Source organism: Pecten maximus, chromosome 3 (genome assembly GCF_902652985.1).
Source record: "Pecten maximus chromosome 3, xPecMax1.1, whole genome shotgun sequence".
Lineage (NCBI taxonomy): Eukaryota > Metazoa > Mollusca > Bivalvia > Pectinida > Pectinidae > Pecten > Pecten maximus.
In genome coordinates, this window is record NC_047017.1 from 10474576 (window position 1) to 10500542 (window position 25967).

A 25967-nucleotide genomic window follows, 5' to 3' on the forward strand; every position below is an offset into this window, starting at 1 on the left:
AACCCCAAACTTTAACAAACATCTTCTGTTACAAATAAAACAAAGATAGTGTAATTTTTTATTTTTTTTTTCAAAGATTTTTCAACAACACTACAAATTCAATTAACAAGAAAATGGGTTTTTTGCCTTCATACATACTGTCTTTTTAGCCCACCATCATCAGATGGTGGGCTATTCAAATCGCCCTGCGTCCGTTGTCCGTCTGTCCGTCCGTAAACAATTCTTGTTATCGCTAATCCTCCGAAAGTACTGAAGGGATCTTTCTCAAATTTCATATGTGGGTTCCCCTTGGTGCCTAGTTATGCATATTGCATTTTGAGACCAATCGGAAAACAACATGGCCGACAGGCAGCCATCTTGGATTTTGACAATTGAAGTTTGTTATCGCTATTTCTGAGAAAGTACTGAAGGGATCTTTCTCAAATTTCATATGTAGGCTCCCTTGGTACTTAGTTATGCATATTACATTTTGAGACCCTATCGGAAAACAACATGGTCAACAGGCAGCCATCTTAGATTTTGATAATTGAAGTTTGTTATCGCTATTTCTCAGAAAGTACTGAAGGGATCTTTCTCAAATTTCATATGTAGGCTCCCCTTGGTACTTAGTTATGCATATTACATTTTGAGACCAATCGGAAAACAACATGGCCGACAGGCAGCCATCTTAGATTTTGACAATTGAAGTTTGTTATCGCTATTTTTCAGAAAGTAATGAAGGGATCTTTCTGAAATTTCATTTGTAGGTTGCCCTCTGAGCCTAGTTATGCATTTTGGATTTTGAGACCAGTCAGAAAACAACCTGCCCGACAGGCAGCCATCTTGTATTTTGGCAATTGAAGTTTGTTATCGCTATTTTACAGAAGGTACTGAAGGGATCTTTCTGAAATTTCATATGTAGGTTCCCCTTGGTCCCTGGTGTTGCATTTTGGGACCAATCCGAAAACAACAGACAGCCATTATCGCTAAATCTTAAATTTTATATATAGGTTACCCTTGTTTGAAAAGTACTAGAGGGCTGTTTCTGAATTTACACAGATTAGTAAGACTTAGAGGAAGAGAAAAGTAGAGAAAAGATCAATCCGACATGGAACCTATAAAGATCATTTAATGGTGGGCGCCAAGATCCCTCTGGGATCTCTTGTTTAACACCATCATTTTAACTGCAAAATTATTACAGAATCTAGTTAAGATTATTTGTTAGAAAAAAATAGATGAAGGAAGAGCTGATGCAAGAAATGCAAAGGCAGAAAAGATGAGATATAGTAATGACACAATTTTTTTAAGAGAACTATTACCAGGGAGTTAGTATCTATCAATACAGACAAAATAAACATGTCAATATTCTGTCATACACAGAAAATATATAGGGCTTTTAAAGGGAGAGTATCCATCTTGTCCTATTTGAATGAAGTTGGAAGTACATATTTGCCTCTAGTCACCAACCTGCAGTGATTTTAATAGCCAAATGGGCATTTGAACTTATGCCGTGGTGTGACATCCAACATCTGTTCAGACTTGCTTTGGCTTTTTCCTTCAAAAAGCATCTAATAACCAACATTTTTGAAGTTTGTAACCACTACATCTGTCTAATGACTTAAGACTGATTCAGTTGCGATCCTGGTCAGATGTACATGTACCCACACTTTGAGCTTAATTAGATATTGATGATGTCCTGTGTAGCTATTTTGACATTGACCACCCACCATTTTATGAAGTTTCATTGTTCAATGTTGTGTAAGTTCTTCTCTCTACTTACTCCTATTTGCTCTTAATCATCTATTTAATTGACTTGTTGTATTGATGAAGTGTAGGTATAATTTTGTAGTTCTGATAACTCGATTTTACTCAAAAATAAGAAGAATTTACACTTTTGAAATTTGGGAAAGACGTACTTTTCAAGGATGCAAAATTAAACAAAACAAAACTTACATCAAATCTACATTTTGGTCACCAGAAATGGTGAGAGGACCAAAGGAATCTCGGGCTAGACATCGAGGAACCGTTTGTCACTACTATATTTAATTAATACGTCACATTTATATTTAGATCGCCCCCATACCCAAACAGCGCGGGAAACCATTTTCTTGTCAAGTTTATACTCGGAACATGAACGTCATAGCTGATGATGTATCTGTCCTCCCATTGACCCTGTGTTCAGTCAGTTTGTGGTAAAATCAAACTATGTCGTCCAGGTGTATTGTGTAGATATAGACCGCTTCATTATAACCTTCCTCGTCCATCCGATGATGGTGCCCATGGCAATGAATACAGACCTGTGGGTATAAGCCTGTCAATTGGCACTTTTCCAATCCCTCATTATCTTCCGTCTTATCTTTGATAAACGGATAGTTCTGTGTCCATGTGTATTAATGTAAACGAGTAAGCATATATTTTTTAAATCACGTTGGTTATTTATTTTTTAAACAAATACTCAGACATAGAAGCTGGCATCTGCCTTTACTAGAAGTGACTGATCATTTAATGAGATTTATATATCACCTACATGCTATGTATCTGAGATGTTCCCTGTCCAGACTAACGTACGTTTGCCGCCTCTGTCCATTAGTATCCTCCTTCCACAGACAGTTTATATATTAATTCTGCTATATATGTAGATAATGGGGATGGTGACATTTTTAAAAAGACGCCATAAAATAAAGAACCTCCGAATTTGGAATAGTAGTGACCTGGAAAGCGCCTAGCGTGTATAAGAGAGCTATCTAGTGGAAACGCATTCCACTATAGGACTGTTACAAGTTTTGTCAACTCTAAATCCCACCGCGGCCACCAGTGTTACAAGTTTTGTCAACTCTAAATCCCACCGCGGCCACCAGTGTTACAAGTTTTGTAAACTCTAACAATTCCTCCACTGGTACCAGTATTACGTTTCTGTATCTCGCCGTTTGTCTTTACCGCTGCCACCAGTTCAAAATTAATTGAACAAAAGTTATGTAAGATTATATTTACACTTTATTTACATCATAAATCATATAATAAATTCATCAATCAATATCAAGGCATTCCACACTAGTCTCCAATCGTTCTCTATTACTACCTGTACATCTACTCAGTTGTTAACTCCAACTACTAAAACTACACACTATTATTCACACTATCTACCACAAACTACTCTAAGACTACTATAACTATCCAATCTCTGGAATATATTCTCAACTCTCAGATCTCCTCGAATCTGCTCACTTCTATTCTCTACTATAAAACCCTAACCTCCGGACCTCTTTACTGTCTGATCCCCAACTCACTAGTCCTACGAACTGCTCACTACTGACCGCTGGCTACTGACTAACTAACAAGTGACCGCTCTCTCCAAAATCCCTAGTCTAAATGTGCTCCCCTTTGTCAGAATCCTGGTACCTAAAACGAGGCTGCTGATAAGGATAACTTTAGATTGACCTACAGGTCAGCTCATTCGGCCTCCCTAACAAGTGATGTCACAGACTAGACTTCTCCACACAAGATTTCACACGGTCACTCTAATCTACAGCTTCCGAACCACAACACTTATCTATGGCTACTTAGCTGCCCAAATACCTCTTTAACTCTGTCCACGAGCCAAGGCTAATAAAATGCATAACAAATTATATACAGAATAAACAGTTAAATGACCCCTAAATACATGACACTATCTCCCACCTGTTTATGCGAACTCCCGAGAGCATGATATCATTCATTCACTGATTCACACTATACACAATCCTCAAGTAATTAAAGTCATAAAGAATTCAATTGAATTACTGTTGTCAATGTTCTCATGATAATCCAATTTCAATATATATCTCTATTTACATTTAGCGCAGTTCCATATATTTTTCATAAAATCACTTATTACACTTAATTTGTTAATTCCACGGAATGTCACTCAGTAAAACACTGTTCTTTACTGTTATATTAATTCCACTCACAGGAATGTTACTCAGTAAACACAGTTCTTTACTGTTCTGTTAATTCCACCGAAAGGAATGTTACTCAGTAAACACAGTTCTATACTGTTATGTTAATTCCACTCACAGGAATGTTACTCAGTAAACACAGTTCTTTACTGTTATGTTAATTCCACTCACAGGAATGTTACTCAGTAAACACATTTCTTTACTGTTCTGTTCATTCCACCCACCGGAATATTACTCAGTAAACACAGTTCTTTACTGTTCTGTTAATTCCACTCACAGGAATATTACTCAGTAAACACAGTTCTTTACTGTTCCGTTAAATCCATCAACAGTAAGATTACTTAGTAAACACAGTTCTTTTTACTGTTAATGAAACTTCAATCATTTCCCGTCTCCATAGCTCGATCCGGTTGTCCTTGGTCCTTCAAAAGTCATTCTCCGGGTAGGCATGCCAAGTGGTTAGTTCCTTTCTCTGTCCTCTTCAATATAATCATGGGGATGTGATGTCTATTAATAATGGTCTTGTACCATATATCCCCTCCTTTTCCGATTATGAACACAACTATGACTGTGAAATTGACATCATTTCCAAACTAATCCAGACTATAGAATACATTTTTATACGTTTCCTTTTAACCGCACAACCACATGATATAAATCCATGCTATATGAAAAATGGCATTATTATGGCCAGTTTCAAATCGAGTGTTTCCTTTAAAGTATCCCAAAATAGTTATCTCCATGGAAGTGTTTTCAAATAGATCCAGGGAATAATTATTTTACATCCAAACTATTAACTACTCACAAACTGTTTTACTTCCACCACAGGCACACGTACATTGCACAAGTGAATTGACTTTATTATGGTCAATTTAAAACTTTAAAGTTAAAATTACACAAACTGTAAAATCCCAGAAATAATTACTTTAAATCCAAAATATCTAACTGTTATATTGCCAAAACACTTACTCGTAAACTTACATTATTGTGGTCAGTTTTATAACACTGTTACGAATTTTTATTTTTCTTCCCATTTGAATACACTGATCCTTGGCGGAGAGCTGTTCAAGCTCTGTCGTCATATGCTGCATGATTCCCCAGAGACTTGATAATAGTGACGGTGCCCCATGTGGAGAATCTTTGATCATCTTTATTGCTGTCGACACCTTCTGTATATCCTTTTGTACGGTGTTGGCGATGTTCTTATGGAACTCTGTCGATGTCTTTGTTTCTTCTGAACAGGAGTCTCGTATCAATCCTGGCAAAGTTAATTGAAATTCTTTTATTTCCTTTATGTCCTGTTCAATTCTCTCCAATCTTGAGCTGATAGTACATGTAACTTGCTCTGACGCCTCAAGACGCAACCTTTTTGGTGTATTAGATGGCACCTGTGGCAACTCCGTTACTGTCCAAGGATGGTCCTGTTCCCCGCCTGTGACACTTATCGGAGAAAATCCTCTGAGTGCCTCTCTTATTGCCTCGTCCACTGTCGCTCCTCTTTCATCCTGAAGGGGAGTTCCAGAACAATTATATCCAAATACTCTGTTGCTATCCATTTTCCCCTCTCGATCTGTATCCCTCTTACATTAACGATGGTAACTCTAACTTTATATCAACCAAAACTTATTTACATCTGCTTTTCTCGAAGTCTGGATCAGGAATGAACCAAAATACACATGTTCTGACTAATGTTCAATTTGACTTTTCCAGAACTAATTTCACAAAATTTATTTTTAAAATGGCCAAGCTAAATGGCGACACTAAAAGCTGTTTACTTTCCCAAAGCTGTGTCTGACACGAGGAACACTGGCTTAAAATGTTCCAACAATTACTTCCGACACTTGACACTGACACACTAACACCCTGTCTCCAAAAGATGTTGGATTGACCATGAAATCAGCTACCCATCAGTCCTCCGGCCTGCTCTTCCTTAATGTCTTAATCCCGTCAAACTCAACCCCAGTAGAACATTGAACAAAATATACGAGTCTACTTTGGCATTGCCAACACTACATTTAGACAATTAATCAAAGCCAAACCGAACTGGGGGGCATTCTGTTTCTAACGCCTTTTCGTAAATAATCACTGTTATTCTGTTCCTGTACCAATTTTTTCCTTGTTTCCCGTGAGAGTACCCCTGTCAGTTTTTTGACTCATTTTTACACTTCTTTCTTCTTACATGTTCTTTATTTACATGTTCTGTCTTTCCATTAGTAACACAACTTTCTCCGGGTTTGTTTATCTCTGTCCTCATGTTTGCAATCCAATCGGGAATTGTACCTTTACTTCATATAACAAAGCACTGATTTTCTTTAAAACCAAAACCGGTCCTCTCCGTACATTTGGAATCAGCTTACGACACTTCGCAACTTTTCTAGCACTTTAAAATATTAACACAATCTCCCTCTTGGTAACTATGTGATTCTGTTCTGGTGTCATAACTACGTTTTTATCTCTGTGCATTTTTCTCAAATGCGGTCTCACATGCTCCTAAATCGTGTCCGTTTACTCTTGGACATCACTCACATAGCCAACTATATAATCTAGGCCCATCCTAACTTCTGAGTGACTTAACACAATACGATCGGATGCGGTGATTAGACTTGGCATACAAACTCCTAGTGAAAATACAGATAAACTTCACATACAGCACCTCCTCTCTAAAGCAATAAATCCAACCAAATCCAGATATCTCTCTTTACTGGACTTTCTGCAGTGACGTTATCTCTACCCGGACACTTCCATGTACAAACACATTTCTAATATAATTCCAATATTATATTAGGATCCTCTCTCTGCACCTTAGCATCCCGGTACTACTATATCCATCCTGTTGATTTATTCTCCGGTGCTTATGAACTCTTGTTTATCTATCATTTTATCTGTCAACTTCTCATATGCTGATCTCCCACCTAGATCAGTCCCAGGGTCACATTTCTAGAAATCTAGTATTTTCTCCACAGTATATCGGACATGAAGTGATCAAACACCTCGCCTACGTTAACCGGCAAGACTTAGGTTGACATTGATTAAAATCAACACAAGCTTGTTTGTCAATAACTTCACTGGTATAGAAAATACTACATGTATCTAGTTACAAAATTAATACATCCATAGCTTCATCCTCATGTTTCTGACTACTTTTTCAGAGTCAAAAACTGAACCATTCCTTTAATTGCCATGAAATCATTCCCTTATTGTCTCCTATCAAAATCATCGAACCAATCAGGATCATGAAGATGCACAATAAATCCTCAATACTCGTGTCAATCCTGAGCGATGCTGTAATTTGAAATCTCCGACAACATACATATCCTAACTGAAGTCATTCAGCATTCACAATATCCAAGTTTCTTATCCTATCTCACTATTATATTTAAACAATAATTTCTGAAGTAATTCCTTATGCACAGTATATTTGTCCATTCTAATTTCAGATAACCATAGCAAAAGCAACATTGTTCTATCTTGTTATATCCCTGGGTCCCACACTTTTACTAATTCTTGAGTACTACTTTTCTCAAATTCCAATGAATCACAATGTGTTTCTGGAAGACATTGTTCTGTTCTTTGTAAGAAGAAATAAATGTTTGCCGCATTATATTTGCCATTGACGTTACAGATTGAGGAATAAGTACTCACGAATAACAAGAAGAACCACACTATTGTGTTGATTCCCATACTTAATTCCTGAGGATGTGGCGAATCTTTATTCTTTATCAAAATATTTCCTCGATATTTCTGACTCCATATACGAATGCATCAGACATTTGTAAATTTGAAAATGAAGAATCACTTAATTTGTAGCGAAAGGTGAATTCAATTCCGGGTTTGCGTGTTAAAGTCCTAATCCCACCGCTGCCACCAGTGTTACAAGTTTTGTCAACTCTAAATCCCACCGCGGCCACCAGTGTTACAAGTTTTGTAAACTCTAACAATTCCTCCACTGGTACCAGTATTACGTTTCTGTATCTCGCCGTTTGTCTTTACCGCTGCCACCAGTTCAAAATTAATTGAACAAAAGTTATGTAAGATTATATTTACACTTTATTTACATCATAAATCATATAATAAATTCATCAATCAATATCAAGGCATTCCACACTAGTCTCCAATCGTTCTCTATTACTACCTGTACATCTACTCAGTTGTTAACTCCAACTACTAAAACTACACACTATTATTCACACTATCTACCACAAACTACTCTAAGACTACTATAACTATCCAATCTCTGGAATATATTCTCAACTCTCAGATCTCCTCGAATCTGCTCACTTCTATTCTCTACTATAAAACCCTAACCTCCGGACCTCTTTACTGTCTGATCTCCAACTCACTAGTCCTACGAACTGCTCACTACTGACCGCTGGCTACTGACTAACTAACAAGTGACCGCTCTCTCCAAAATCCCTAGTCTAAATGTGCTCCCCTTTGTCAGAATCCTGGTACCTAAAACGAGGCTGCTGATAAGGATAACTTTAGATTGACCTACAGGTCAGCTCATTCGGCCTCCCTAACAAGTGATGTCACAGACTAGACTTCTCCACACAAGATTTCACACGGTCACTCTAATCTACAGCTTCCGAACCACAACAATTATCTATGGCTACTTAGCTGCCCAAATACCTCTTTAACTCTGTCCACGAGCCAAGGCTAATAAAATGCATAACAAATTATATACAGAATAAACAGTTAAATGACCCCTAAATACATGACAGGACACTTCTGCCAGGTGGTAACAGTGCCTCGGTCAGTCCTGTTTAACATGGTCAGTAGATTGTCTTGACGTCTTTTTTCATTGGACAGAGTTCCATCCAAGAAGGAAGAGTATGGTCGAGACACTGGAAGTGTCCCAATTGTGACAGGTGGCATACGACCACGCAGCTCAAGATTCTCCGTATTTATCCTATGGGGTGGATGTTCTCTTGAGTGTTGGGACTACAGACGTACAATAACGAAGTATTCCATTGACTAATACAATCACCCCCTACCTTGAGGGTGTGATAGAGAAATCTCCAACCCATGCAGGTTATGTTGTTCTTGTTTAATCCGAGAACTAAAAATATCATCCCTTTGGTCGGAGATTTCTTGGTCATATCCTCAAGGTAGGAGGACGATTTCCCAACATACTGATTTTAATGACAACTCCAGAAGATTATCCAGTGTGCTCTTTGTTGATATCCAAAGATACTAAAAATGGTGTGTAACAGTGGAGGAACGAGTTCCAAAGACACTTTTGGGTGATGTGGGTGTTGTACCACTGACAGACTCGCCATTCAAGCGCATTGCTGTAGACTTGATCGGGACACTTGATCCCACTACAGCGAGGAGGAACAGGTACAACTTGACAATCGTTTACTGCACGACAATGTGTCCAGAAGCCTTACTACTACCGGTGATGGCAGATGAAATGGTAGCTGAGGCACTGGTAGATATATTCATTGGAGATAGGATTCATTCAGAAATGCAACACGATTTAAGACAGCAGTGATTGAAGCAGTCAACACGCTACTATCTTTCTGTACTACCCTATGTACAATGGTCTCGTCGAAAGGCTCAACGGAACGCTCAAGCAGATATACGACGGTTGTGCTCAAAGAAAACTGGGGACTGGAATACGTTTACTCCTGTTTGCTTATCTTGAAGTCCCACAAGATATCCTTTAGGGTTTGTCTCGATTCTTCTGAGGACACGTGATGTCTGAGGACACATGATGATACTGAGAGTTATAGACCAATGGCATGGACGACGATCGAGGAGGTCAACATATCGCGCAAGTATGTCACTGTCCTTAGAAATAGACTAAATGAGACTTGTAGGCTTGCCGGCCAGAATCTGGAGATGTCCAAAATGCAACAGCGAAAAAGGGAACATAGACTGATAAGCACCTTGTGTCGTGGAGAGAGTCATACCTGGTTGAAGGCAAGCAAGGTACTATAGGTTATCTGGTGAAGATGGTCGATGGCAAGAAATTGTATGCAGTCTTTTGAAGAAAATATGTGGGAAGACACACAGGGACTTGATAATTTGTTACAGTCTACATGTATTTGGACCACAAATCCACATTACACGCAACGGAGTAGACAAATTACTAGGAAACATAAATCCCCACAAAGCGACAGGACCGGACCAAATACACGGCAAAATTCTTAAACAGCTCAAAGACCCCATAGCACCCATACTCACAAAAATCTTCAACACTTCACTCAGCACAGGGACACTACCACACGACTGAAAACACGCAAATGTAAACCCAATATACAAGAAAGGAGACAAACAAAACCCCTACTAACTACCGCCCAATCTCACTCACCTGCATCGCATGCAAAATCATGGAATACATCATCACAAGCGCAACAATGAAACATCTAGAGGACAATAACATACTCTACAACCTCCAACACGGCTTCTGCTCCTCAAGATCATGCGAAACACAACTCGCCACATTCATACACGACCTAACACTAAATAACAATACAAACAAACAGACAGATATTGTCATAATGGACTTTGCCAAAGCATTTGACAAAGTCCCACACAAACGCCTCCAGTACAAACTCAAATACTACGGAATTACAGGGAACACACTCACATGGATTACAGACTTTCTAACAAACCGCACCCAAACAGTATTACTTGAAGGGAAACAATCGGACAAAGTCCAGGTCACTTCAGGAGTACCTCAAGGAACCTGCTTGGGCCCCATACTCTACATCAACGACCTACCAGACTACATCAAACACAACACTCTCAGACTCTTCGCCGACGATAGCATCATCTACAAGACAATCCACAACATAGACGACGCACACACATTACAACAAGACGTAAACGCAGCAGGACAGTGGGAACAAGACTGGCTAATGAAATTTCGCCCAAACAAATACAATATCATATCCACTTCAAACAAACATTACAGAAAAATCTCAAATGGGATACACACATCAACAATATCACTGCAAACGCCAACAGATCACTAGGCTTCCTAAAACGCAACCTGAAAATAAACTCACAACATATAAAAGAACACGCATACAAAGCCCTTGTGAGACCCAAACTGGAATACTGCTCTTCCATATGGGACCCGCACAACACAAACCAAATCAACCAAATAGAAAAATTCAACGCAGAGCAGCACGATACGTACAAAACAGATACCACAACACAAGTTCAGTACAAGACATGATGGACAAACTCAACTGGCCCACACTTCAAACACGCAGACTCAAGACCAGACTCATACTATTATACAAAATCATTCACCATCATGTCGCAATAGACCCACACGGCATCATGCACCCAGCAGACCCTAGGACAAGGCAAGCACACCCCTACACCTTCAGACACCTATCTGCCACCAATGACACATACAAATATTCCTTCTTCCCACACACAATAACACAATGGAACCTCCTCCCGGTGGCAGCAGTACAATGCACTACACTAGAGATCTTCAAGGCACATATACACAATGCAGCCCTTGATGATCTCAAACACACACCGTAAACACACCTTCATAACGTTTTTATCCTATAGTTTCCACTAAAAAAAATAAATAAAAAAAATAACCCTCTTACTGTACCCAAATCTCCGCACTTTTTTATTTCTTTTAAAAGCATCCAACGATCCAGTGACCGTAATCGTCATTTTCAAAGAAAAGAAAGAAAGGACCTCCCCTAGTGTTTATAGCACATTTTGAGACGTTTTGGGGGGCTAGATTAAAATTCAGTAAAAATGACACCCCGGTGTGTGTTCGTATATATGAACAGGAGGAGGATCTTGCGTTTAGATCCCCTTGTCTCCCAAGAGGGTGAATGAGTATTGTTCTCTTACTGTGTCTTCAATGTATCTAACATAATGTTACCGCAATGTAGGCGTGAGTCACATGCTTGAATTGTCGATGTGACGCCATAGTATTGTTTTCATCGCGTAAGCTATCTGGCATACCACAGGGTTTGACAGACCACAGCCTAGGGGATGACAGAGATATCCATTTCAAGTAAAATGGGAGACAAAAACGTTAATGATATCAGGCGCGTAGCCAGACCTAAATGAAAGTGGAGGCCCGGTCGGGCAAAGGGTCCGACGGAAGGACTTAGGGAATTTTGGTATTTCTAGATAGACAGAGGTGATTAGCATATTTTACGAGAAACATATTAGCATAAAACATATACGTGAAAGTCATGACTTATAATCTGTAATACATTGTAAATTAGGTAATGATGTTGATTGAAAATATATATCGTGTACATATTCAGGTGATAAATGATATAAATGTGATATACAATGTACATGTATATGGAAACTAAGGTATGCATTTTAATAGACGATGGATTAATAATTTTTATAAATGACTAACAAAAATGGTCACCACTGTGTCTAAATCTACAAAATCGCAACACACATGCAACAATGTCAGAGAGGTCTTCGTTCTCCGTCCGTTGTTGATCTTAGGTACGAGGGCTGATTGATATGTTGTGAGCCTCATATTGTATATTTTTCAACATAATCCCCTTCAGTATCTATGCACTTTTGCCAGCGGTGTTTAAGGGCCCCAATGCCACTTTTATAGAACTCCTTTTCTTGGCTGTTCAAAAAGAACCATCCACTGCATGCATGACGTCATCATCGGACTGAAAGTGGGTGCCTGAAATAGCTGTTTTCAGTTTTGAAAACAGATGAAAGTGTGATGGAGCGAAATCAGGTGAATAAGGCGGATGCTCAATCAATTGAAAGCCACAATTGTCAATGGCAGCCATGGCAATAACAGACTCGTGAACATGAGCATTGTCCTGATGGAATAGCACACTTTTATTGAGCTTTCCGCGCCGCTTATGTTTTTCTAATATTTTCCTGTAACTGCTTCAGAAGTGAAGCGCTATATGTGTCATTGATTGTTTGTCCCTTTTGGAGATACTATTTAAGCAGAATACCATTCGCATCCCAGAAAACCGAGACCATAACCTTCCTTGCTGATGGAACAGTCATCGCCTTCTTTGGCGGGGGAGAACCAGGGTGCTTCCATTGTTTCTATTGTTGTTTGGACCATGGGTAAAATGATGGACCTATGTGTGATTCATAGTGACAAATCTCTGAAGAAAGTTGGCAGGATCTTTCTCAAAAAAGTTAACATTAGCACGCGATGAGATGTGCCTAGTGTGCTTCTGATCAACTCTCAGAAGTCTTGGTACCCTTCGGACCGAAAGCTTTCTCATTGCAAGATCCTCGGTCAGAATGGAATGTACTCTTTCCTGTGAAATGCCAACTCTACACTGGCTATATATCTTTCTGTGACTCGTCTGTCAGTCGTAACAGTATCATGAACATTATTGGCCATTTATGGGGTGGAACATTGATAGGCCATCTAGGACGGAGTCATTCTCATGGCTCTGTAGGCCGCGCTTAAATTCCGCCACCCACCTTTCCACTGAAGCATATGAAGGGGCATCTTTCCCTTGTGTTGCTTGCATGTCATTATGGATATCCTTAGGTGTTAAACCATTTTTATGCAAATATTGGATCAGTGCTCTTTCATCGATTTTGTTCATTTTGCAAAAGCCACTTGTCTTGTTTACTTTAGAGTGCTACCTCGTCGATATAAACTAACCAAATGAAATGAGACCAGTCATTGAGTACACGGCCCTATATAGTCAGAGAATAGTGAGAATTAAAAAGAACATCCTCGAGTACCTCCTTCAATATGAGTCTCACAACATATCTATCAGTTCTAGTATGTCTTCAGCCTACGCATGCTGCTCACGACGTAACAGATATATACATGTAGAATCTCTAGACACCTGGAGACGTTCGGATACAGTGTCAAACATTCTAGACGCCGATGAATACGGGTAGGTCTACATTAATGACAGGTTAATGTAGGGTTTGATGGGAAACCATCCTCGGGAATTTCAACATTTTCATATCATATTATTAAAACAATATTTGTTTGAAAATTGTCTAATGAAAAAAAAATTATCTTGACAAATGATGTGGATGTCCGGGCGTACTGGCGTACGCCTGGCTACGCGCCTGGCTACGCGCCTGTATATGAGAATCTGAGGTCTGAAAGGGAAGTCGAGGTTCCTTGAACGAATTCCAGTGTCTGGTTTGCCTTGCCAACAATGTTCTGCATGTGTGCATCCTCCTTCGTGTTGTTTGAGATGTAGTGGCCGTGTAGATGGTACTCGGTCCTGATAGGAAATCACTTATTAAGTCCCAGTTTATTGCGCATATATATCACCATTGATCCTCCCAATTTGACCTTCACATTATTCGACCTTTTCGAAACCATGTTGTAGGTCAAAGATGATACTGTTCACGCCGTGGGACAGAATAGTAAAGGTGATGATGTGCTCCATTTCACATGGGCATACACAAGCCCCTCCGCCAAAAACACTGTAACATGCCCTGGAGGATTATGCTACATTTGGTCTGTAATCGGCTACAACGTATTTTTGACCATTTTCAAAAAATGTGATACTATGTCAGTGTCTAATCTAGAATAACACCCATTGCAAATTGCTTCACGGAGAGAAATTTCATTATTAGTGATGTGGCCTATACTAGTACGCCTCCCCAAGTCACTTGGACCAGGTACTTTGTGTAAGTCAAGATTCTTCAGAAGCTTGCTGCCTCCTTTGTGGGGAAGTTGATAGTGTCCGCTGTTAAGGGTTGATGAGTCCGTGAAGTGTGCATTATTCAAGACGATATAAACTCCTGTCGAATGAAGGTGGACTTCTCGTAAAAGGAATTGAAGTCAAAGGATGGCTGTCTTGGAAATGTGATTGTTGGCCTGTACGGTGTCGGAGAAGAGCTTGTCCTTATGCTTCAGTGAAGAGATTCCAAACTTGACATTCCGCTCGGGTTTGATAAAGATCCAGAACCTCAAATCTTATGAAAATCATCTGTTCATGGCTTCGTTTGTTACATGACATTGTTATACCTTAACGAACGAACCATCGACAGACAATTTTAATCACATTGCAAAGCTCCTTAAAACAATTCGAGAAAGTGTCGTCATCATTTCCATTAGTCCTTGATCAATGTAGATGGCACGCTTCAGATGGCGGTATAGGTACATGTAAATGGTGGAGGGATCTCGAGATTACCTCATCTTACGTTTATTTACCTCTGATCGGGGCTGATTTATGGATATAGTGGTCACCTCCCGGGGGATCCTTTGTTCTGTGTGGTCAGAGATTCATTTGATGTCTTTCCTGATTCGACGTGTCATCGGCAGTGACAGATGCGTCGTTGGTCATGACCAAGAATAACTGGAGTTAGGTCACCAATGCATCTACGTACACCAGTTTAATTTGCTCTACTTTGGTATTTGACGTTGCTGAGGTATAGTACCTCGAACAGAGCGGATGTCAAACTCACCAAAGCTATACCATGACCAAAGATTCCCTGTGATTGATCAACATATTGGGCGATGTTGAGTTCATTAGTGACTCATAATTATGCCGATATCTTTTGTCTAAGTATGCGATGGAATATACATTTACGGAACGCAACAAAATCAACAGAACAGTGCATTAATAAGTTAAATTTCTTGGTACTGGAACGCGAAATCGGCAATTAAAGTCTTTACTATCACCATTTCACTCATTCAGACTTCTTTATATCTAGTCGGCAATGGTTTGTCCCAATCTGAATTATGTCCATGCAGACAATTCAATGGTAAATGGGTGTTTGTCCGTCTGTTTGTTCGGCTATCTATCCGCCTATGAAAAAAAATTCTCTCCAGAGTTTTCTTCTGAAGCTCGCGGGTCGATTTCTAATGAAATCTTAAACACATAATTAATCCCAAAAGTTGTATACATGTATATGACTCATATTATCATTACTAATTCTGTGTATTCTTACATTTATTTATTTTTTTACATTATTAAACCTTGTCTTGGAAACTCTGGTAATTGAACAACTGATGCTATGCACCATTAATATTACACGTACATAGCCTACACATATTTCTGTACAGTTATCTCTAATATATACATATACCAGACATGGGAGAGACCAGTGGAAATTTTATTTACCAATAACTATATATCTTGTGTCCAATCTCATATTAATATTGCTCACCCGAAAGACAATAAATATGTTTAATTTAATCCAACTAATGGCCATAACTTACTCTAAACACATTTACTTGATGTAGTTGTAGTCGTGGACGATTAGCTGTAACGCTACAGGTAAAGTCTTTATCAATAAGATACGACACGGTCATGAAATAATGAACAGATTGTCGTAAAAAATATATTTTGCCTTTCCATTCTCGATATATAGACTTAAAAAATGGATTAAATCCCCCCCTCCCCCCCCCCCCCCCCCCCCCCCCCCGATTATTTCAAACTAAGAATGAAAAAAAGCCACACTTCCCTGTAAATGGTTAGTGGTTTTGCGCTATTACAGGGAGCACAGGTGCCTGACTCGTTTTATAAAATAACATATAAGAGTACATATAGATGAGTTCTCATTTGTATGTACTCTTATATGTTATTATTTTATAAAACGAGTCCGGCAGCTGTGCAGGGAGAATCCTTTTTAAGTTCAGAAAATGTACCTACAGGTCTCTGCTACAAGTAAGAATTTTATTTTCATCATAAGAGACTTAAATTATTATAGGTCTCTGCATAGTTATGTTATTATAACCTTACCATGGACTACATAGACTCGGTTCTGACGTTTGATTGGAAATCTCTTTCTCGGGAGATAGGATTTTATGAGTGTTTCATATACCATTAGGCCATTTGATGAAACATGATGAACACACACGTTATTTGAGTTATGTAATATGTAATCACGCAAAAATCTTACATCTCCATGACATTACATTACAGGATAACGGAACTGACTATAAGTTGTAGAACAGGGGATTGCCTGTTGATTGTTGGAAGAAACGGACTATAGCCATAAATCTCTGCATATGTCTATTTTGATTGGTTGTAAACGAACGTATGTGACCAATCAGAGTGTGTGTTCTATATTTGGTGGACGAAATCGAATGGGAACCTCTTCGTGGACAGACAGATGGTGTTGGTTCTGTCGTTTAGGAAGGAAGTGCGACCTGTGAGCTTACACGTCCAGCATGGCGAGAACATTCCTGGGGTTTACTGTTGTTGTAGTTCTCCTGTGTGCTTCATTTACAGCATCGAAGTCTCAAAAGGTAATATTAACATCCTTACTTACATATATCGCCCTATGTTTCAAAAGACTGCTGTCGGCTCATAGCAAGCACTTGGTTATTTGACAGTGACAGATAATATGACCATGTGTAATTAATCTTATTGACAGCTGGTATAACATTTGGAATGTTACTTGAGATATCGGTCAGCGTAGAAGAACTAATCGGAATAAACATATTGGCCTGTATTACAAATGTTATTCCGCATTTTTGCGATATTTTATATTTTCATTTTAGTGTTAAACATACGATTTTGGTAATTAACATTGTTAACTAAACTAATTACTTTTCTGATTCTGCGAATAAAATATTAATGAGATGAATATCGTCACAAGGGTGTAAAAACAAAACATAAAAAGATTTTACTAACAGGTGTCATTATTTATTAATCAATGCCCTACATCGCATGGTGACATTCTAAATTTTGTACAACTATAATATCTGTTTTAAACCTGTCAAAAATAAAGTTTATATTTAATTTTCTAAATAGCATATTCTCATTGAAGCCAACATTGTTGGGTTTTCTGCCACCATTTCAGTCAACAATTTGTCAGTAGAAATTTTATCTTTCTTTGATGATATATTTTAACTACCAGTTAATTGAAACAGATGTAAAAATTAATAAACAGGGAAGACAAATGAAATGAATGGATAACAAATTAAAGTATAGTAATTTCTGTAGGACTTTAATTGTTTTTGAACAGACTGATCACGAGTTCCTGACAAAATCAATAAGTGACACAAATTGAGTGTTATATCCATTGATATCTGTATAATTGTCAACTTGAATCATAGTCTCAAAGAAATTAGTATTATTCATTCCAACAAATCAAAACCATTATACACAATGCATATCATACTTTAAATTGGATGAGTACTGTACTTCTGTATTTTACTGAAATTAAGGTTTAACTAAACTCTCAAGAAATGTGAATCTGATAAATCCTCCCAAAAACAAAGAGCATTGCTAAGTATCAAAAGTGATGATTTCATTGTTGCCATTGTACATTATATATTACTGTAAAATTGTGATTTCATTTGTCAGTTATCTATATCTCAGAAAATGTGAGAAATTACAACTCAACACTTTATCACTAGCCCTCCACCTTTGGGTTGTGAGTTCGAAACCAACGTGGGACAGTTGCCTGGTACTGATCGTGAGTCGGTGGTTTTTCTCTGGGTACTCCGGCTTAAATTTCCTCAAACTCCAAAACCAGGAACGTCCTTAACTGACCCTGGCTGTGAATAGGACGTTAAACAAAATAAACCAACTATACCAAAAAGTATTTCAATTTAACGAAGAACAAAAACAAAGTTAAATGTGTGAAGAAAGTAAGCACAATAGTAAAATAAAGAGATTGAAGTTAGATGATGAAAACCTGAGTTTGAAATCGGAAAATACAAAGACTGGAAAAGAAATCTTAGCAACAACATACAGGAATGAATGTGATGCCAAGAAAGCAAACTGATGAGGTGGTTAAACTAAACCTCACCCCAAAAAGACACAGACATGTGAGGAAAAAACTGTTAACACACAAAACAATTATAACAGAAATCAATGAAGCCAGAAAAACATTTACCAAGAAAGCGGTTAGCCTTGTAACAATAGTGTCTGGTAGAATAGCTAAGAGATATAGCATTTACAAGTCTACTGGATTGTCATGATCAAGAAAGGCGCTGTCAACAGTAATAACCAAAGATGCTTCCTGTGTAACAAAAATAGGGTTGAAATTCGTAATGGCTTGTCAAAAGAAATAGAGAAATAAGTACAGGACTTTTTGTAATTGGGATGATAATAGCAGAGCTCAGCCATGGAAAGCAGATGCTAAAAGGGTTGGACCAATAGTTCAAATGACAAACACAGGTACTAAGTGACTACATGAAGAATCTGCATGAGAATTTTTTTTCAAATATGTAATGGTAGAATACAACGGAAATTGGTATGTTGGTCAGATTGTTGACATTGATAGTGATGACAGTGAAATTAAGGTAAATTTTATGACTCGTGCAGAAACCATTTTCAAATAGCCTCAGAAACAAGATATAATCTGGATCAGTAGGCGTAAATGTCTTATGTGAATTAACACCGTCCTTGGCATCAGGGAAGTCAAAAAGACTATTTAAACTTTTGAAAGACGACCAAGACAAAATTGACACACTATATGCCCAAACTTATTGTTAGGGTTGTTTAGTAATAGATGACATACATATACATTACTGTGTACTAATTATATAATTGTGACTCGATCATCTGGTTCAATATAGGACTAAAACTCTAGCTGTTCTTGTTCACATTTTCCGTGACTGTTATGGAGTTATTTGCTTTAGTTATATTTTGGTTTTATTGCTATGACATCATGTCAATAATAGATATGTTACCTTCTATTACATCATTTTATTCGGCAATGTTAATATATACATTATATTTTACCTGATTTTAATTACTGTTAATTACTACAATACATATATACATTATATTTTACCTGATTTTAATTACTGTTAATTACAATTGTACTACAATACATATATACATTATATTTTACCTGATGTTAATTACTGTTAATTACTACAATACATATATACATTATATTTTACCTGATGCTAATTACTGTTAATACTACAATACATATGTACGTTATATTTTACCTGATGTGCAGGACTGAGCTACTATTATATCATATGGTACAGTTACAGGTACAGTTGTCCTCTCTCCCGGCTAACATAAATACACTTTTCTCTAAAATGTAACGTAATCTATATCATCGAAAAATACATTTCGAAGTCCCGAGTCAATCACAGTTATTGCATATATATTTGATTATAGCTTGTCAGCAAATGTTTCAAATCATATAATTATGTATCAATCTATGCATTTTACATGATTAACTCTTCATAATTTTTATGCCGAGAGTGGTGTGGCTTTTTTTGATACATATAGAGGAGATATCATACATATCATTCATACTGTAATTGGATAAATACTTGGCAGAAACTAGAAAAAAAAAAAATCATATTGGGAGTTGCTTCTAATTGCTGACTTTGGGTGCTCATTTAATTCATACATGCATGCAGCTCAGCACACAAAATTTTGTGTCCCAAAAATTGTCTGTTCTTTTTAATAGTTTGTCCAAAAACTTATATTATCTGTAAGCCATTTGAAAAGCTGTTTAGAAGAATTTTATTATAAGTACAGACTAGACAGACATAAACGAAAGTCTGTCTCTAAACTGTATGACAACATGTTTCAAATAAGATAACATTGATGTCAAAAGGATTTACAAAAGAAACACAATACATGTACTAGCAACTTTGAATACAAATGTGAGTTAGATACAGTGGAGCCAAAATAGATTAAACTGCTTTGCTCTTCTAGGACTCATTAGCGATGCTACGGGCCTAAAGTTTCAATTACCTAGGAGATGGCTGAGGAAACTCAAAATGGTTGAAATCAATATCAGAATCTAGATTGGGAGGTGTCGTAGCCGTATAATTCAATAAATTTCGAGATAATTTTAAATATTTGATTTCAAAGAAAATTGATGAGTACATAGTATGTTCTAAACCGTGTCACAATTCAGGTGAAGTGAAGTGTGACATATTACTAGTTACCGCTGAGCTATGACATAATATTCTCTTACTGTATCATTAATTCACAACGTGTGACTTTTTTTATGTGTTTATTGATAACTAAAGTACATGTACGATGGTTTACTGGTAACAAAAATTCCAAAGGGATTGGCTGGGAGACGTTATTGGCAGGGAGAAGTAATTGGCAGGGAGAAGTAATTGTGTAACTAAATTAATGGTTAACTACAAAGGTAGCTATATAATATATTATTACATAATGTGCTTGATTTTCCTTAACTATACGCATAGGTATATTTTGAACTTTTGCACGGCTAAAATGACCGTGCAAACTTTTGAACACATATATGACGCTTCCAAATTTAGTCCTACCATTTCAAGCATCTAAGTCACTCAGTCAGATGATAGTCATGGTGCCTTCTCGGCTTACAGGAAAGTCAAGATTTAAATGATTCTAAGTGTGTTGTAGTTATTATGTAATGGAACAAATATATGGGTGTCTGATATTCAACCCTCTGTACTGGTAATCAACCTATGTTCTATTGCACTCGGCCTTCAGCCTTGTGCAATAGAACATCGGTCAATTACAAGTACTCTTGTCAAATATTCTGGACTATTGCACAGACACCCATGATATATTTGTATATTATGGCTTTATGATAAATAATCAAAATAAACTCTTCGGACAATCTTTCAAATCCAAGCCCCATATTTTTTACATTAACTGAAATGCTAGATGTACATTAATCACTCATTAGTCAGCTGTAATATCTCCTGTAGGTATTACTGGTAATTGTGATATTTCTACATTTTTCTCAAATTCCCCACAATTTGGGTTATTTTTTATTAATCTACCCGAAAATCAATGTCTAGGGGTCATGGACTAGTTCTATTTTGGGGAACAGCTGTCTTTATCTCCAACTTAAGTTTCTTAAAATCTTAAAATGTAAAAACTGTCCATATAGTGATAAGAGACTTTATATTGATAATTATTGAATCGGATTGTTACAAATCTGATTTTAAGTAGAGCTTATCAGCGGAGTTTCATTGATTTCCAATTTCTCATGTGATCTGAGATGGGAAGACAAAAATGACTTCAGAAGACACCACATGTAAATGATTACGAACAAAGTACGATAGTAAATCTAAAGGGAATATTTTTATTATTATAAAATCAATACATGTTACTGATCAAGGGAAATCATATGTAGCATCTCGTGTGATTAAGCTCCGTCTACATTTTTGTGGTTTATGACCATGTTTCAATTCATACCCATTTGATTTTCTACACTCAGAAGTGTTGTAAAGAATATGTAGTGAAACGTTGTTTACATGAGACACCACACACACGTACACCACTATCCAGAAGTGTTATAAAGAATATGCAGTTAAAGTTTGTTACATGAGACACCACACACACGTACTACTGTAAACTAGTGGGCCCTATACACCACTCACACTCACACCACCATCCAGGAGTGTTATAAAGAATATGTAATAAAACGTTTACATGAGACACCACACACACGTACTACTGTAAACTAGTGGGCCCTATACACCACACACACGTACTACTGTAAACTAGTGGGCCCTATACACCACACACACGTACTACTGTAAACTAGTGGGCCCTATACACCACACACACATACTACTGTAAACTAGTGGGCCCTATACACCACCATCCAGGAGTGTTACATGAGACACCACACACACGTACTACTGTAAACTAGTGGGCCCTATACACCACACACACGTACTACTGTAAACTAGTGGGCCCTATACACCACCATCCAGAAGTGTTGTAAAGAATATGAAATAAAACGTTTACATGAGATGCCTCACACACTCACAACACCATCCAGAAGTGTTGTAAAGAATATGAAGTAAAACGTTGTTACATGAGACACCACGCATTTCAAACTTCTTCTCAAGTTCCACCAGTGCTGTTGAGCTGAAACTTGCCAGAAATTATCCTGATATGATCCTGACCAAGTGTTGTTATTTCTCAGGCCAGTCCGAAATCCATGATGGCCGCCATCTTGAAAAACACATTTTAAACTTCTTCTCAAGTTCCACCAGTGCTATTTAGCTGAAACATGCCTGAAATGATCCCGAGATGATCCCGACCAAGTGTTGTTATTTTTCGGATCGGTCTGAAATCCAAGATGGCCGCCATGGCAGCCATCTTGAAAAACACATTTTAAACTTCTTCCCCAGTTCCACTGATGCCATTGAACTGGAAATTGGTACGGATGCTAAGGAAGGGTAGCCAACAAAGTGTTATTTTTTTGGCCTCGTACAAACTTTGACATGGCAGCCACAGTTGCCATTTTGTAACATTATTGTGCAATCATGATTTTCCTGAACAATGACCATTACAGTGTCAGGGATACTTGCTACTGAATATGTATTACTACAATAGTACAAGGGTCTTTAGAGTCAGATGACCGTTAAGGCCCCTGGGCCTCTTGTTGTATAATCTTGTTGAGTTTAGAAAGATCTTTTTACAATCCTTCCTATTTTCTGTAATTTCATATTTCCCCTGGCTGCTTACTAGGTGAAATACTGTATTTGGCTTGCTGTATAACAAAACGACATATACATATACAATTGTACAACACTCATTTGACTTGATGGTACATTAAAAGAACATCAGAAAACTTCATTGTGATTTACAGAATACATTACTGAAAAGTACATACAATGAATATATATTTAAAGGACAGCTTTGTTATAGTATTTGAGACTATATATTTATATTTATTACACCATAATGTATATATCTATATTTATTACAACATACTGTTTCTCATTGTCCACACATAAAAGCCCCATATGACATCTGTTGATACTCTAAATCATTCCAGGTTTGTAAATATGATGTATATAATATTTTATGTCCTGTGTGTTTTTCAGGGCAGACCTATAGAGTTGCCCCTGTTGAATGACAACAAAAGACACCTCATTTCCGACTAATGACAGTTGTATCAGTCTTTGTATGTAATTTTCACTTTCTACAAAGGCTTGTAATATATATTTTTTGTGAATTTAAACAAAGAAAACTTTCCTAATTGTTTTGTCGGTAAAACGAATAATGAAATATTATCAAGGTGTTGTTCTTTTTAGGTCAGGATGACCTATAGCCATCATGCTTCGTCCGTTGCCGTGCGCTGTCCGCCGTGCGTCGTGCATAAACGTAAAACACATTCCAAACTTCTTCTCAAATTCCAATAGTGGGATTGAGCTGAAACTTGCCAGAAATGATCTTGAGATCAGAGGATGAGATCAAATTTATCCGTCACAGGATGAGATCAAATTTGTCCATCAGAGAATGAGATCAAATTTATCTGTAAGAGGATGATATCAAATTTATCTGTCAGAGGATGAGATCAAATTTATCTGTCAGAGGATAAGATCAAATTGATCAGCCACTATTTTCTGATATGCACGTCAGAGGATGAGATCAAATTTATCCGTCAGAGGATGAGATCAAATTTATCCGTCGGAGGATGAGATCAAATTTATCCGTCAGAGGATGAGATCAAATTATCCGTCAGAGGATGAGATCAAATTGATCGGACACTATTTTCTGATATGCATCAATAATTGTAATTAGACATTAAAGTGATTATGACACTCCTCTAGGAATCCCCTGTAAAATCCACAACACAGTGGATCAATATTTAATTTCTCGGTATAATATAATTATAGTAGTTGTCTGAGTGCGGGGAACATCATTCATGACGTCGTTGGTTTTATAGTGAATTAATGTACATCATTATCACGCAGAGCGTAAGTAAATGGGTGTGTGAAGGATTGATCGCCGAGGCAAAGTTATAATATAACAATGAAAGCGATAATGGAGGAGGTACTCAGTTTCTACTACAGCTCGTCCACCATAGTAATGACTGTATCATAGCTATACAGCCATTTGTCAGAATTTCCTGAAGAATTGTCTGTTCAATGGAAACCATCAAAATGTCAGCACAACAAGGCAATCTGCTGAAAATGGAAACAATAATTTGTTAAATTGTGTCATTTTGCATAGCTAAAGGCTTTAAGGTGTCGATGATCTTCAATTTCCCAAGGACAAATTTAGATCTAGATATCCCACCATTCACAGTAAAATGGAAGGTAGTCCTCGATATCGCATCATTCACTGTAAAATGGAAGGTAGTCCTAGATATCCCATCATTCACAGTAAAATGGATGATAGTCCTAGATATCCCATCATTCACAGTAAAATGGACTTAAAATGGAAGGTAGTCCTAGATATCCCATCATTCACAGTAAAATGGAAGGTAGTCCTAGATATCCCATCATTCAAAGTAAAATGGACGATAGTCCTAGATATCCCATCATTCACAGTAAAATGGACTTAAAATGGAAGGTAGTCCTAGATATCCCATCATTCACAGTAAAATGGAAGGTAGTCCTAGATATCCCATCATTCACAGTAAAATGGAAGGTAGTCCTAGATATCCCATAATTCACAGTAAAATGGACGATAGCCCTAGATATCCCATCATTCATAGTAAAATGGAAGGTAGTCCTAGATATCCCATCATTCACAGTAAACTGGAAGGTAGTCCTAGATATCCCATCATTCACAGTAAAATGAACGATAGTCCTAGACATCCCATCATTCAAAGTAAAATGGAAGGTAGTCCTAGATATCCCATCATTCACAGTAAAATGGAAGGTAGTCCGAGATATCCCATCATTCACGGTAAAATGGAAGGTAGTCCTAGATATCCCACCATTCAAAGTAAAATGGAAGGTAGTCCTAGATATCCCATCATTCACAGTAAAATGGAAGGTAGTCCTAGATATCCCATCATTCACAGTAAAATGGAAGGTAGTCCTAGATATCCCATCATTCACAGTAAAATGGAAGGTAGTCCTAGATATCCCATCATTCACAGTAAAATGGAAGGTAGTCCTAGATATCCCATCATTCAAAGTAAAATGGAAGGTAGTCCTAGATATCCCATCATTCACAGTAAAATGGAAGGTAGTCCTAGATATCCCATCATTCACAGTAAAATGGACGGTAGTCCTAGATATCCCATCATTCATAGTAAAATGGAAGGTAGTCCTAGATATCCCATCATTCACAGTTAAATGGACGGTAGTCCTTGATATCCATCATTCATAGTAAAATGGAAGGTAGTCCTAGACATCCCACCATTCACAGTAAAATGGAAGGTAGTCCTAGATATCCCATCATTCACAGTAAAATGGACTTAAAATGGAAGGTAGTCCTAGATATC

General features: G+C 37.6%; 1 protein-coding gene across 1 annotated transcript in view; it reads left to right on the forward strand.

Annotated features, from left to right (window-relative positions):
• Nucleotides 1-16904: 16904 nt before the first annotated feature.
• LOC117323165 (glutaminyl-peptide cyclotransferase-like) overlaps nt 16905-25967 on the forward strand; it is a 31109-nt gene continuing 22046 nt past the window's right edge. Inside the window, exon 1 of the mRNA XM_033878207.1 lies at nt 16905-17088. Coding sequence (XP_033734098.1) covers nt 17011-17088 — 78 coding nt within the window. The 5' untranslated portion in view covers nt 16905-17010. The remainder of the gene's footprint in view (nt 17089-25967) is intronic.